A 13936-nucleotide genomic window follows, 5' to 3' on the forward strand; every position below is an offset into this window, starting at 1 on the left:
ACATAAAATCCCAATAAAATACATTTATGTTTTGGTTATAACATGACAAAATATGGAAAAATTTCAAGGGGTATGAATACTTTTTCAAGGTACTGTACCTTATAAGCATGTTGTATTTGGAGCTATCAGTGCAGTTATTGACATAAGAAATGAGGCAGACTGGTGTTTACATACCTGTTTTTCTGATATCGATTTCTTTAGATCAGCACTCTCCGCACCTCGTGCACTTGATACAACCTGAGCAATTCCTGCTACCCAGCCAGCAAGCTGTTTCAAACCATCAACCTGCTTCTCCTTTTCCTCCTCAATAACTTTCTGCAAGGATACCAAAAAAAAAAAAACACATCCAGTCTAGTTAAAATTGTTAACATGAACAAAAATAAATATGAACTACCCTTCACATGTAGTTAAATAGGTAGAAACATTAGTCTACAAGGCTTTACCTCTTCGTCCTCTAATTTCCGTAGAGAGTCACTGATGTATTTCACATGCTGAGTAGTCAAAGTCACCAGAGCAGTGTAGCGGGTACGCAGATCCATGAACTGTGAAAGAAATTAGGTCAGAATGGACTCATTCAAAGAAGAGAAAAAAAATACCTAAAAGATATCGGCATCTGCTTCTGTTCACCTCTTGAGTTATTACATCCGAAGATGACAACATCCGTCTTCGTTTCATTGGAGACTTCTGTTGTGATTCCACAAAAGCCTTATAAGCCATCAGCTGCAGTTCATAGTCCTGTGTTTGAAAAAAAAAACATTTTTTAATCAGATCTAGAAATGGCTCATTACATCTTACATATAATCAATGTTGATCATCCAGAATTAAACAACATTCACACAGACTGATCAGTGTTTTAAGTTTTATGTCACTAACCTTTACAGAGACGGAATATTGCTGGGAAAGGGTCTGACATTCATCCAGACGTGACCTATTCCACTCTATTTCAGCAACTAGAGCCTTAGAAAGGAAAATATAAGTATATGATCAAATTGCCACAATGCTCTAATAGAAATAGCTTAAAATGATTGTAAAGACAGAATTTTTTACCTTAATGCATTCTCTGCATTATGGACTCATTTACATGTGTATTGGCATTATTAAAGTCTCATAACAGCCCATCAACGCCTGCCATGAATATTTCAATTACACCACATCGTGCTGTTCACACAGGAGCAGTAGAATTGTGTTGTGTCATTTTGTGTCATGTTAAAAATTAAGCAACCTGTTGGCTTCATGAGGCAACGATGCTTGTCAACCACTTCCATTGTTTTCAATAGTAATGCTCTGTAACGTAGCCTTAACAGCACCTAAAGCATTTACGGAGTGTTAGTGAAGCATTTATGAAGGGTTACCTGGTTATTGGGAGAAAGTCAGTGGAGGCTCTGGTATCCCAGAATGCACTGGGAAATAGTAGAGAACTAGGACAGAGCAACTCCAGCCACTTCCTGTTTGTACAGAACAGCTGTGTGGTAACTCCATTTACTTCTGTGTGTGGGCAAAATCATCAAGCCAGCCAGCATTTCTGAAAGTCCAAGGTAGGAACTGAGTCATGGAGTATTATGGTCAGTGGCAAAGCTTTTTGTGTTAGCAAAAGACCTCATCAGCATGTGAGTACATGGAAAGGACAGTGTCAGCAAGTGTCATGAAGGCTGATATTAATGTATCCATACTGATAGAAGAGGTGGAACAACACCTGGAATTGTTCAACCTAGAGCTACTGTCATGAATACAAAAAATAAAAATAAATCTGGCAACAGGTCACCAAGTGGGTATTATGTTTAGCATGGGAAAAACTATCCTCCAGGCACCAGGAGAGCAATAGTGAGTATGATTACGTGGCTGGTACTTTTCATTTTATATAATTATTGTAATATATCCTAAATTAGCATATCAAATTAGATAATTTCCTCTACAGTGCTTCCCCTTTAAGCACTTCCCACTAGAAAATCAATGCTTCCATGAACATTGATCAAGAATTCTTAAAACGTTTTCAACACTTCATAACAAAAACACATCATAAATGCCACAGAAGCATTAATGAGCATTGATTCATTCTTTATAATAAACGCAGGTGTGAACGAGCCCCAAGGTAAAAAAACATAAATAAATATTCTGTGTTCAGCTTCACTCCCTCAAATACTTACCTGAGGCTGATCTTGATCCAGCGCTGTGCCTGAGAGCAGCAGCTCTCTATTCTCTCCCCTCTCACTGGTCATGGAGAAAGCAATGGAAGCCATTGGCTCCTGCTGTTGTCAAGCACAGACTTTAAAGAGAGAGCGAGGGGTGGAGCTGCACAGGTGCTGTGCATGTCAATGGACATACAGAGCCTGGCTCAGGAATGAGCCTGCAGGAGTGCCCCCATAGCAAGCAGTTGCAATTGGGGGCACTAGGAAGGGAGGAGGAGCCTGGAGCACCAGCAGTGGACTCCAGAAAAGGAGGATCGGGGCTGCTCAGTGCAAAACCATTGCGCAGAGCAGATAAATATGACATTTAACAAAATTACCTGGACACTAATGGAGTTTTGCTTTATATCAGTTTAGATCATGTTCCTCCTATTGTGATACTATGTATTGCTGCCTGAAAGGTGCCAGTGCTTAGAAAAACAATATAAATAAACCTTTTGTTTTGAAATTCAACTGACATAATGTAACATACTGTATTATAAGGTGAATTATGAATTTAAACTGACAAACACTCTTTTGACTCTCACCAACAGAAAGTAATTCTGCTGGAAGCATAGGTTTTTTCACATTCAAAACAACAACCAAATCTCACATGTAGCCATGGGCAACATTTCCCCAATTTCATAAGAAAGATAGAAAGTTTTATATTTCTCCTGTGTTGAGTTAAAAGAGGTTTACCATCTGTTGATTGAGTTGCTCTGACAAGACTCTTCTATCCTCTGACTGCCCTGGTTTCATCATTTCTTGCTGTGCTTTAGTTGCCTCTATCCACTGCACCAAATTATCATGGTGCCTTCTGTAATTTTTCAGCACATCTTTGATTGCTGCGAGCTCCAATTGCCTGAAAAAAAGGCGTAACGTTATAAATCAAGATTTTAACTTTTTAATAAAACTTAAAGCAGAAGTTTAATCTGCTTAGATTTTGCCTTCTTTTGTTCCTCCTTTCCCCTTTAATCAACATCCCAATAAAATATTTAAACAAAAATGTTAGATTTCTATGACATACCTTATTTTGGATCCAGTGACAATCACTGAATCTCTGTGCTGCTTTATGCAATGCAAACAGATCATGGCTAGTTGGAAGAGAAGGCATGGTGCTGTACAAAATTTCATAAAAACATCAACGCACTATGCCTTAGTATACCTCTTAACAGCTCTAAGCTCTGATGTAAGCAGTAGGCTGGCACTTTGGTGGAGTTATATCAAGTTATATCAAGTATCAAAATGACTTGATGGGTGGGTGTCAGTCTAGAGGAGACAGTAATACTTAGCATTTCCATGCAGACTTTCCCTAGTTACTCCCACATGTGATACTAAGCCTCCATGAATGAAAACCGAAATTAATTTAGATGGGTGGACCAGGGACAGTCTAGCTGGAAAAGAAAGGGATAGATGATGTTGGAGCTCTTCCAGACAGGAAATGGAGCAGGTTCTATCTGGCTTGCTACAACTCACAGCATGTAGTAAAATCAAACAAAGCATTTTCAGTACAGAAGAGGAGCAAATACAACTGTTCAAGGCAAAAGGCAAGGCTGTAATTAAGCTTTATATATCAACGAAAAATAAACTACAAAAAAAAAAAAAAAAAAACACCTTGTTTCTAGCTGGGTGTGCACTCCGCTCCATCGTTCTCGAAGTTTGGAGGTCTTTTCCTGATACTGGTCTACATCTAGACTGCGGTCTTGCGTTTTCTGATTTAAACGATCTCTTACTTCTTTTGCTTTAGCAACATCCTCTTCCAACAAAGAAATTATATTCTCCTTCTCCACTGCCTCTCTCATCCATTGCTGAAAAAAAGGTTTAGAACTACTATTAGCACCAGTTCTACATTGCTTTTTAAAACATAAATCTCAGGCCCCTTACCTGTAACAAGACTTCCTGACACTGAATAGCTGCAGGATCTGCTGGGATAGTATCTTCCTGACTCAAACGAGCCTCATATCCTTTCACCAGAGCTTCTGCTCCTTGCAAACTACGAATAACCACATCTACGGTCTTCAGCCTAATAAAATAGAAATATAACATTAACTAGCTCATAAAGCAGCATGCAATTCATTTCCAGAAACACAGACATTTATACAATTCAGCTACTAAAAAGCCTTTACTCCGTTTTGCTTTAAAAGACATTCTCTGTACAGTTCTACAATAGGGTTGAACACTAAAGCACACAATAATTTTGTCTGATATTCTCTTCATAGACAACCAGTAAGGTCTGATATAATTGGATTTTTGAATTCAACACAATATCCTTTCCGTAAAGTCTACTGAGGAACACAGGAAGTCTTTAAGCTTCAAGTTATTCGGAAACCTGCAGGAAAATTGGACACCGGCAACATCCACCTGGTAGAATTTAGAGAAGATGTGAAAAGAAGTCCAGGTACCTTGCCATGCAAATTTGCGAGGACTGGATCTAATCTACCTCTTTTGCTGCAGAAAGATTTCTTGTTATTCCTGATAAATGATGTACGTGATGTCACCACCTTGGCATTGTCCAAGTGAATCCAAATTAAATGACTCTCCACTAGAAAGGTCCAATGCTGTAGAAACAGCCAAATTGCCTGAAACTCCAGAATGATCTGAGGAGACGGGACTGCAACAATGGCAATGCCTCCTGCACCAACAGGGTGCCCAGGACTGCTTCCCAGCCTGAGAGGCTGGAAACTGGGGAGGATCCTCCAAAATATAGGAATGAAGGACTTTTCTGACTCCAGAACCACATTCCTGAGCCCGCAGGCCACAAACAACCTGGTCCTCAGCGATATAAGGTCAACATGTCCCGCGACAACAGAAAGTCTCTGTGTCTGGAGTTAAACTGGGCAAATGCAGCCATTTCAAAAACAGGCTACCATCAGATCCTGGAGTAAATGTGGGAGTCAGAAAGCTACTGGACTGGAAAGTTTGAATCTAAAACTGCAGTGTCTGAAGTTTCTCCTCTGAACTCTCAGGCCTGAAATTTGTCCTGGACTAAACCCAGATATAGCAACAGAACCAGAAACAGAACCTCTTCCAACAAAGATTTCTGAAGGTTCAGGTTCCATGTGAATTACTGTTCCCTCAAAAGGAGGTTGTCCAGGTATTCCACAGCTGGTGAATACCTAAGGTGTAGACAAGAGTCTGAAGGGCAGGGCCAAGAACTGGTAATGCAGGGGCCCCACAACCAACCAAAGGAATCACGGATGCATTGAAAAGATAGGGACATGTAAGTAAGTATGTTTAAATTCTCCCTGGTGAAGGGATGCTATTACAGATTGGGAAGTTTCCAAGTAGAATTTTGGACTGGAATGAAGTAGGGCTGAAACAACTAATTGACAATCAATTATATTCAACTATCAAAACAGTTGTCAACCATTTTCATAATCGATTAGTTGGTCAGCTGATTAGTTGGCCTGCATCCAGAATTTGTTTACATATCAGAAAATACAGTGCAGAAAACATACAGTTCAGTACACCATCCATACATGTCAGTATACACAGTGCAGCACACATACAGCTCAGTACACTGTCAATACAGGTCAGTAAGTGTCTGAGAGCTTGTGAATGTGTGAGTAGCAATGCCTCGTGGGACATGTATTCCTGGGCAGGAGACGGAAGTGAGTGATTCTGAAGGCAGAAGGATTTTTACCTTGCTATAAAAGGCACTCTACGCTATACTTTGCGGCTTGCTATAGGGGCACTCTGAAGGTAGGAGGAGCCAGAAGAGCCAGTGGCAGACTCTAGAGGAGGAGAATCGGAGCTGCTCTGTGCAAAATCATTGAACAGAGCAAGTAAGTTTGACAAGTTTATTGTTGAAAAAAGATCAACTTCTGAACCCAGAGAAGCTGGAGGCTGATAGACTGGAGGTAATATAAGGCACAATAAGTAAAGTAAAAGTTTACCAGTATTGTGCATTATATTTAAAATTATTATATCTATGCACAAAAGTCTCAGCCTTTAGTACTACTTTAATATAAAAGATTTCTACCCTTCAGATAGCTTCATGTCGGACTCCCAGTTAAAATACCCAATATATCTGACTTCTGGGTATATTTATACTTATATATATATACACAAGTTATATGATGATAATATATATATATTAAAAAAACTGATATTTCTTTCACTGTTTCACAGTATATGTTAACCCCTTAGCATAGTGATTTATCTTCAGTTTTTGTACTATAAAGGGGCTTTTTTTTTAGTTATTTTTTTTTTTTACTTCATCATGACAGGTGAGAAAAAAGCATGCTGGTGCTACTAAATGTGGTACGCTGGCCATACATGTATCATTTTTCAGACAAGAATATTCATGCGTATATTTGAACAGAAAATCTTTGTACATATACTGAAAGGAAGAATGACATTCAAAAAATATGCTTGCTTTTAACATTCAATTTTAAAATGAACATAATCTCTGAACGAAAATTACATACAATGTCTGAAAATTTGTTTAATCGAGATGGGTTTTCTATTCTGTTCCTTTGAATTACAATTAGAAAGCCAGACAAACCTTCATTAAATGAAAACTTTTAAAGGAAAAATGTGTTTGTGGCCAAGCTTTTATGACAAGGCATGCATATTATTTTTAAGTCTTTTTAAAAAAAATGTTTCTTTCTATAAAAATTTTGATATCAGAGTCTGATATCTACCAAATTCAACCTCTACTAGTATATCTCTTCTGTCTGTTATTCTCTGAGTGGATTAAATATTTTGATCCCTAATTATATGGCTGTTTATTTATATTTACCACTGCATAGAGATACTAAAGTATAAATTGTCTTTTTTTTTTTAAACTTTAGCTAAATTATACAGACTTTTTTTTTTTTTAGGTTTTTATCCAAGTAATCGAAACAATCGGCCAACTAATCGATTATGAAAATTATAAGTAGTTGCAGCCCTAGAATGAAGACACTTTGAGATCCAAAAAAGAGGCAATTGCCCCACTGAGCATGACAACAGTAAACAGGTTAGAGTAAATGCCTGACTGAGAAGAACCAAAAGCATTCAAGGGAAATCGGCTAATCTATGTGGTGATTCAAGAAGGTTGTAAGCGAGAAATGAAGAAGGGCAGAGAGTGAAACTCCATTTTGAAGGTCTGAGACATCATCTCCGACACCAAAGAGTCTGTGACAAAAAGCTTTCTAAGTAACCGCAAAGCTTAACAAATATCACCTAGCTCTGGAAAGTGGGGGTGCACCGTCATGCAGAGGAAGACTTGTCTAATTATTTTTACAGACTAATCAGTAACATCTTGCAAGTGGACGGGAGCCAAGTTTGGAAGGAGGATCTCAACATGTGGGTCAAGGGAGTAGAGAAAGAAAAGGGGCATTTCTTACAGATAATGAGGGAGATGAAGTCTGTTCTTTAGTCTTTTTCCACTGAGAAAGATGAGTGATTGTGCCACCAGTTGCATCCTTAATGGTATTGTCAAGAGCTGGTCTGAAGAAACACTGTCCAATGAATGCTAAATGTGGAGACCAAATGTTTTTACACAAGGGTTCCGCAGTCCAGCACTTTAGTCAGAGTGCCCTCTGCATATGCAGTGACATAAGATACAGGCAAGAAATGGGATGGGAGGCTTATAGCAAACCACCACAGTTCAAATTTAACTACATATATCTTATTCACACATTATATAAGAATGACCATACACATTACAATCTATCCATGCAATCTTTACACAATCAACTTTAGATTCACCAAATGTATTACAAGGATCTACCTAATCTATAAAATCAGTTTGTATACAAACAGGCAGGCCCTGACATGGAAGAGGTGTTGAAAGATCTAAAGGAGATTGTACAATCAGATTTTAATGTGTGTGTTAAGTAAGGAATTACCTCAGCAGTGGTCAGATCTTTCTTAGGCGATTTTGATCAATCGGAGATGGTTTGACAAAGTAAGGTCACAGACAAAATTGGGTGAAGGTCAGGGCCAGCAGCAAGAACAGAGCTCTATTTAGGACTTCCAATGCTTATCAGTTGGGTCCTTAAAGGCAGGCATGTCCTCTACCAAAATGATAAGCGACCAATTTAGGCAGGAAACTACAGTTTCAGGATGGAGTGCACTGCATCAATAAGACCTAAAAGTCTTCTTTAATTTGGGAGTAATAGCTGCAAGTCCTCAAAAGCAAGTTAATCAGTCAAGGAATAGAGGAATGTCGAATTAGAGTCTTTTCTTACAAATCAAATACAGAATCAGCAGTAGAGGATGCTAGAGGGGGTGCTGCTTGTGGCTCTACAATCAGAGTCAGCAAATAACTGGGCGATTTGGATCATAAAGTCTTGCATGACCATGGTAAAAACCTCAGCCAAAAGAGGGGAGGATCCAGCTACACCCAATGGAGCAAAGAAGAACTCCAAAGACCAACATAGTCTAAGGTCAGAGGATACCATGTTTCCAGGCCGAAGACACTGGCACAGTCAGAAGACCTGCAAACTGACCCGGAACTGTGAGCAGGACGTGAGCTTGGGGCAACTGCTCCCTAAAACAGTCTCCCAAACTCTGCTGTATAGGTAATAGGCATGGCAGTAAGGTACTCATGAACCTGGAAAACTAGTAGCAGGGGAAGTTACGATAGCTGGAGATGTGTAGGCGGGAAGCTGGAACATATTAAAGACTGTAATCCAACCTTGCTCTTTTCAAGCAGGAACAGCAGCTGGGAGATGCTTCCTCAATGCTGCATGGCGGGAAAGAGAACAGGGATCGCACAACATCAGCACTTATTCCCATAGCATTAACCCTTCTTCACCCAAAATGGCAGGAGCGGGAATTAAAGGCAGATTGTCTCCCTTGCCCTTCTATTTAAAATGCTGGTTTCTTCCCTCAGAGCTCAGATCCTAATTGTTGCATTTTTTCCCCCCTCATTACCCCCACCCAGAGGGGACTTCTTCCCAACTAACCATACCGTGGTGTCTCTGGTCTAGGTTGATTACCTTTTGACCAGTTTGGTAATTTACTTGCTTGTTCCCGCTGTCATTCTCCTTACTGGTTGGCGGGAATTCTTTTCTCTTCTTTTCTGTTTCCTATTTTTTTTTTTCTTTCTTTCCCTCCCTTCCCCTTTTTTTTTTCGGTGATTGCTGCTAGGGGGCCTGTCCCTTACCACATTGGGAATTCTAGACAGTCCGTCCTGTTCTGTCAATCCTCCCTCAAGATCCTCTCTGTGAATGCCAAGGGCCTTAATGTCCCTGAAAAACGGTTGCAGTTCCTCCATGACTTCCACAAGCAAAGGGCCCATATTGTGTTTATACAGGAGACACATTTTCAATCAGATAGTGTGCCCAGACTTACTAACTCCTGTTTCCCAGTGGTGTATCATGCAGCTATGGGGGAATACAAATCCAGGGGGTATCTATATTCCTTGCTAAAGACAGACAGTTCTCGCTACAGGCTCGGAAAGCAGATCATAATGGGCGATTTTTATTTCTTAAAAAGGCAAAAATCGGCCACCGTCCACTAACTCTGGCCAATATTTATTGCCCTAACAAGGGCCAGGTGGGCTTCTTCCGGGAATTATGCGTACAGTTGGCAGACTTTGCAGAAGGTCTTCCGGTGGTGGGGGGCGATTTCAATGTGCCTCTCACACCTTTATTGGACTCATCCACTGGTGCCTCGTCTCTACCTTTTAAGGTTCTGCCTAACATTCAAAACTACCTCTCAGATCTCTCCCTTCACGATTCTTGGAGGGTCCTGCATCCCTTTTTATGTGTTCTATCTTTCCCTTCCTCCTCTCTTTATTCTACTTTCTTTTTTCCCTTTTACTTCATACCTTACAACTCAACTAGCTACTTCCAGTTATTTTTTTCTTGATTAAGATGTGGGTTTATCCCTATGATGTTCAACCACTCCCATGTTTTGTTTTCAAACTGACCGGTACATAGTTGGCCCTGTATGTTAGTGGAGGAGTCTCAGTCCTCCTTCTGTGACATGACTATTGTAAGCAAACCCTTCCCACACTGTATATACTGTTCTTTACACATCTATTATAGGGGCCCAAGTGCTCTTTTCTTTGTTATATGACTGTTGGAGGCTTCTGATAGAGTAACATGAGCTTATGAATTAAAATTGTGCAAGTTATACTGTTCTGCAACAGTTTTAAAGGTTTTGCCCTTTTTGATCTATAACACTCATACATGCTTGGATGTTACCACATATCTGTACCAAGTCATATTTGTTAATAAAACTCCTTATGGAGAAAAAAAAAAAAAAGTGTCGGAAAAGGCTTGGTCTTCCAAGTGGTTAGAAGAGAGGGTGATGTGTGGCATAAGCTTCTAATGTTGGACATAAAACTCCAGTATAGTAGAGGCACCCCCCCCCCCCCAAATGACTCCTTTTAGGAAAGCAGACACTCCAAGGTTATTTGCTAAGAGGCATGGTGAGTATTTTGTAGATCTCATTTGTTGCCACAAGTTTTTGGAAAATGAAGAAAAGAAAAAAATACATTTGTTTACTTTCTTTTTCAACCCTGTGACAAAAAAAACGATATCTGAAAAATACCATGCCTCTTATCAATCTCCTTGGGGTGTCTACTTTCCAAAAAGGGGTCTCTTGGGGGGGAAAAGGTTGCCTTGTTGATGTCAGAGGTGAATGGTCAGACTGGTTGGTTGCTGCAACATTCAGATGTTAGGGTCAGAATTTGGCGTAAACAACATGACAGCATAAATCCTTCCTGCCTTGGTTCAGGCTGGTGGTGGTGGTGTAATGGTGTGGGGGATATTTTCTTGGCACTAGCAAGGTTTACCTAATAAAAAGTGGCCAGTGAGTGTAGTTTGTAGACGCTATAACTTTCACACAAACCAATATACATGTATCGGGATTTTTCTTTTTAACAAAGACATGTAGCAGAATACATTTCGGCCTAAATTTATGAATAAATGTGAGTTTTTTGGATGTTTTAAAACCAAAAGTAGAAATTTTTTTTTTCTAAATTTTCGGTCTTTTTTTGTTTATATCATAAAAAATAAAAATCCCAGTGGTGATCAAATGCCACCAAAAGAAAGCTCTATTTGTGTGAAAAAGACATAAATTTAGTACATGTCAAACAGAGTTTAAATGGTCTCTCTCTCTATGTTCAAAAAAGGAACAATGATTAAAGGATAAGTTCAACTTTGAAACATGTTACGTGTTCCACCCTAAAAACATGTTCCCGAACCTGCAGCCGCCACCTGCTGCCCCCCTCTCCCTATGACAGAAGTATGGGAAGAAGTTCCCTGTACTAGCTGTCACTTTTCAAAAACAAAAACAGTCCTCTGTGAATGAATGGACTACAGGTTCTGACAGCCTTAGTGGCTCTCGGCTAGTAGTCCTCAATGAACGGCTCACAGTGCCGTGGTAGTTCATTGAGTCTTCCTGTCAGAAGTATCAGCTTGCTCATACAGGATGTGCAAGCAAGCAGATACATTGACCTGCATTGCATCAGCGATCATCAGATCGCTGGGGCAATGCTTTAGAGGCTCCTAACACAAAAGACAATAAATGCAAATTTTTTTTTACCTGCAAAAAAATGTGCATTTATTATTTTTTGTGTAAAAGTGAACTTGTCCTTTAAGGCCAGATTAGACCAGATTTTGATACCATTTTTTTAGTATTACAAAGCACTCACTTTTCTAGGAAAACAGAAGACAAGCCATATACATGGTCCATTTTCCCAACCAGCAGGTCTAGCTGTGAGCGAACATTTGGGGTACTGGAGCCAGAGGGTGACATGTTGAGGAAATGGTCACAGCGTTCAGAAACCAGCGACAGCTCAGATTTTAATCTCTTGAGTTCTTCCTGCATCCTCTACAGACAAGAAGCAAGAGACCATAATCAGTGAAAACAGCAAAGCTGTGTAAGGACAGTTTTACTAGCTAAACTAGTACCAACCTCTTGTTCAGATATCTGGATAGTACTTTCATGCACAGCATCCAAATCGCTACCCAAGGCAATCTGTAATCTCTTCACCAGTCGTTGCTCACAGTCCTCCAAGTGCAAACGAATGTTTTGAAGCTCTGAAAGGTAGGTCTGTGCCACAGACTCATCTTTATCTTCTGTAAAAGAGACACAAAGATCATGTATTTTCCTATCAGTCCACCAAAACACTACTAGCATTGATCAACCAAAACAATATTAATAAAAAGACCCCATCACAAAACTTCCCGCACCAAGTAGGCTCTAATGTTTAGGTTTATCTGGCACCAATGTAAACACATAAGAAGACAGAGGTAAGAAATCAGTTGCAATATTATAGAGTGTATCTAAGAGATTGGAATTAAAACCAAGACTTCAAATGCCAGCAGTTTACCTACAGCACATCCAACAGTTAAAATGGCAAGCACTTTCACGGAGAAAAATTAAGTCCTCCAAAGCTATGCAAGTGTGCTACAATTCAAGCAACCATAATCAACTAATAACAGCATGTAGAAGCAGCATGGTTCAGCATGATAACTCTGGTCTCTGTTACTTCACCAAAAAAACTTTAAATTATACGTCTCCCTTTCCTAATTTATTCTGTTCCTTACCAGTCTCAATAAGGTTCACAAGTTTTCTGCATTGCTCCTTACACTCCTCCACTTCTTGTTCCATGTTCAGACGATCAGTAGGTGAGAACATTTGGGAGTCTTTGCTGTCCTCCATGAAATCATCCAAATGTGACTGAAGACAGGAAAGTGTCTGTAGCCTCTCTGACAGAGGAAGGACCCTAAGCTAAAGGCAGATAAAAATTTGTCAGAAAAGGCATATTTAGGTTGTGAGAGACTTAGGCATCATACATCCAGACAACTCACCTTGTCTGCATTCCAACTCTGAACCAAATCAATGTCCTTCCGCAAATAATTCCATGATATTAAACTCTTAGTGTTTACATGTAACTGATGCCAAAGAGCCATGACTTTCTGATAAAGTTGTTCCACTCTGCAAAATGTGAGAACACAACCACAATCATGTGCACAGATCTTTTGCACAAAAAAAAAAAAAAAAAAAAATGTATTTACCTGGTAGCCATCTCCATTGCTTCTTTGTTTAGTGGAGGGATGAGAAAACATACAGATGGCACCATGGCCTCATTTCCGGTAGTGCTAATCACTTTCCACTTTGTCCTATGAGAGTTATCTTCAAGTACACATTCCTCATTTCTGCTGATCGTAATCTGAAAAGCAGTAGAAGCATGTGTTTAGTCCTGACAAAATCACATTTACTCGAAGGCCAGCACCCTAAAAGTTATTAAATGATTGCAACAGATTTCAGAATGATTTAAGATAAGAGCAGTAAGCAGCTTCACATTAATTGACCATGAACTTCATTTAATGACTGTGTTTGGTCTGTTAACAAAAAAACAGCATGTGGAAAGAGAATCATATAGCAGCTCAGAAACCCTACCTCTATTTGCTTATAGTCACATATTGCTTTGATAGGCAGTGTACCACTTAAACTATGTTCAGGGTTCCTGGGCCTCAGCTGAATGATGTTCTTGGACCTTCCCACCAGGCTGGCAACTGTGCTTCTAGACTGGATGAGTTGCTCTTTCTCATCCTAGAGAGAATTCACATTTCCAATGAGAAACATTCCCTTACCAAGCAACACACACATTCTAACAGGGTGACATGACAAAAAATGGTGGTGGTTCATCTCACCATGGAATCTTGCAACATGTCTTCCAGACGGTTCATGCTAGTACTGCGATCACACGAATACTTCCTCTTGATTGACTCCTGGAGATTCTTCAGATAAACTTCTGAATCTCGTACATCGCTAAAAAACTGCAGGATGACAACCCAATAATGATTTGATTACCTGAAATT

General features: G+C 39.6%; 1 protein-coding gene across 19 annotated transcripts in view; it reads right to left on the reverse strand.

Moving 5' to 3' along the window:
• MACF1 (microtubule actin crosslinking factor 1) overlaps positions 1–13936 on the reverse strand; it is a 402996-nt gene that overhangs the window by 196216 nt on the left and 192844 nt on the right. For all 19 annotated transcript variants that reach the window (XM_089676708.1, XM_089676721.1, XM_089676720.1 and 16 more), the window contains 14 exons: positions 13769–13894; positions 13515–13667; positions 13130–13284; positions 12923–13049; positions 12659–12842; positions 12024–12187; positions 11761–11939; positions 4047–4185; positions 3777–3970; positions 2862–3024; positions 874–957; positions 628–735; positions 444–542; positions 175–315 (listed from right to left, as the gene is read on the reverse strand). In XM_089676708.1, coding sequence (XP_089532834.1) covers positions 175–315; positions 444–542; positions 628–735; positions 874–957; positions 2862–3024; positions 3777–3970; positions 4047–4185; positions 11761–11939; positions 12024–12187; positions 12659–12842; positions 12923–13049; positions 13130–13284; positions 13515–13667; positions 13769–13894 — 2016 coding nt within the window. The remainder of the gene's footprint in view (positions 1–174; positions 316–443; positions 543–627; positions 736–873; positions 958–2861; positions 3025–3776; positions 3971–4046; positions 4186–11760; positions 11940–12023; positions 12188–12658; positions 12843–12922; positions 13050–13129; positions 13285–13514; positions 13668–13768; positions 13895–13936) is intronic.

This window comes from Staurois parvus, unplaced genomic scaffold (genome assembly GCF_062004578.1).
Source record: "Staurois parvus isolate SC_StPar_1 unplaced genomic scaffold, SC_StPar_1.0 ptg000172l, whole genome shotgun sequence".
NCBI classification, from domain to species: Eukaryota; Metazoa; Chordata; class Amphibia; order Anura; family Ranidae; genus Staurois; species Staurois parvus.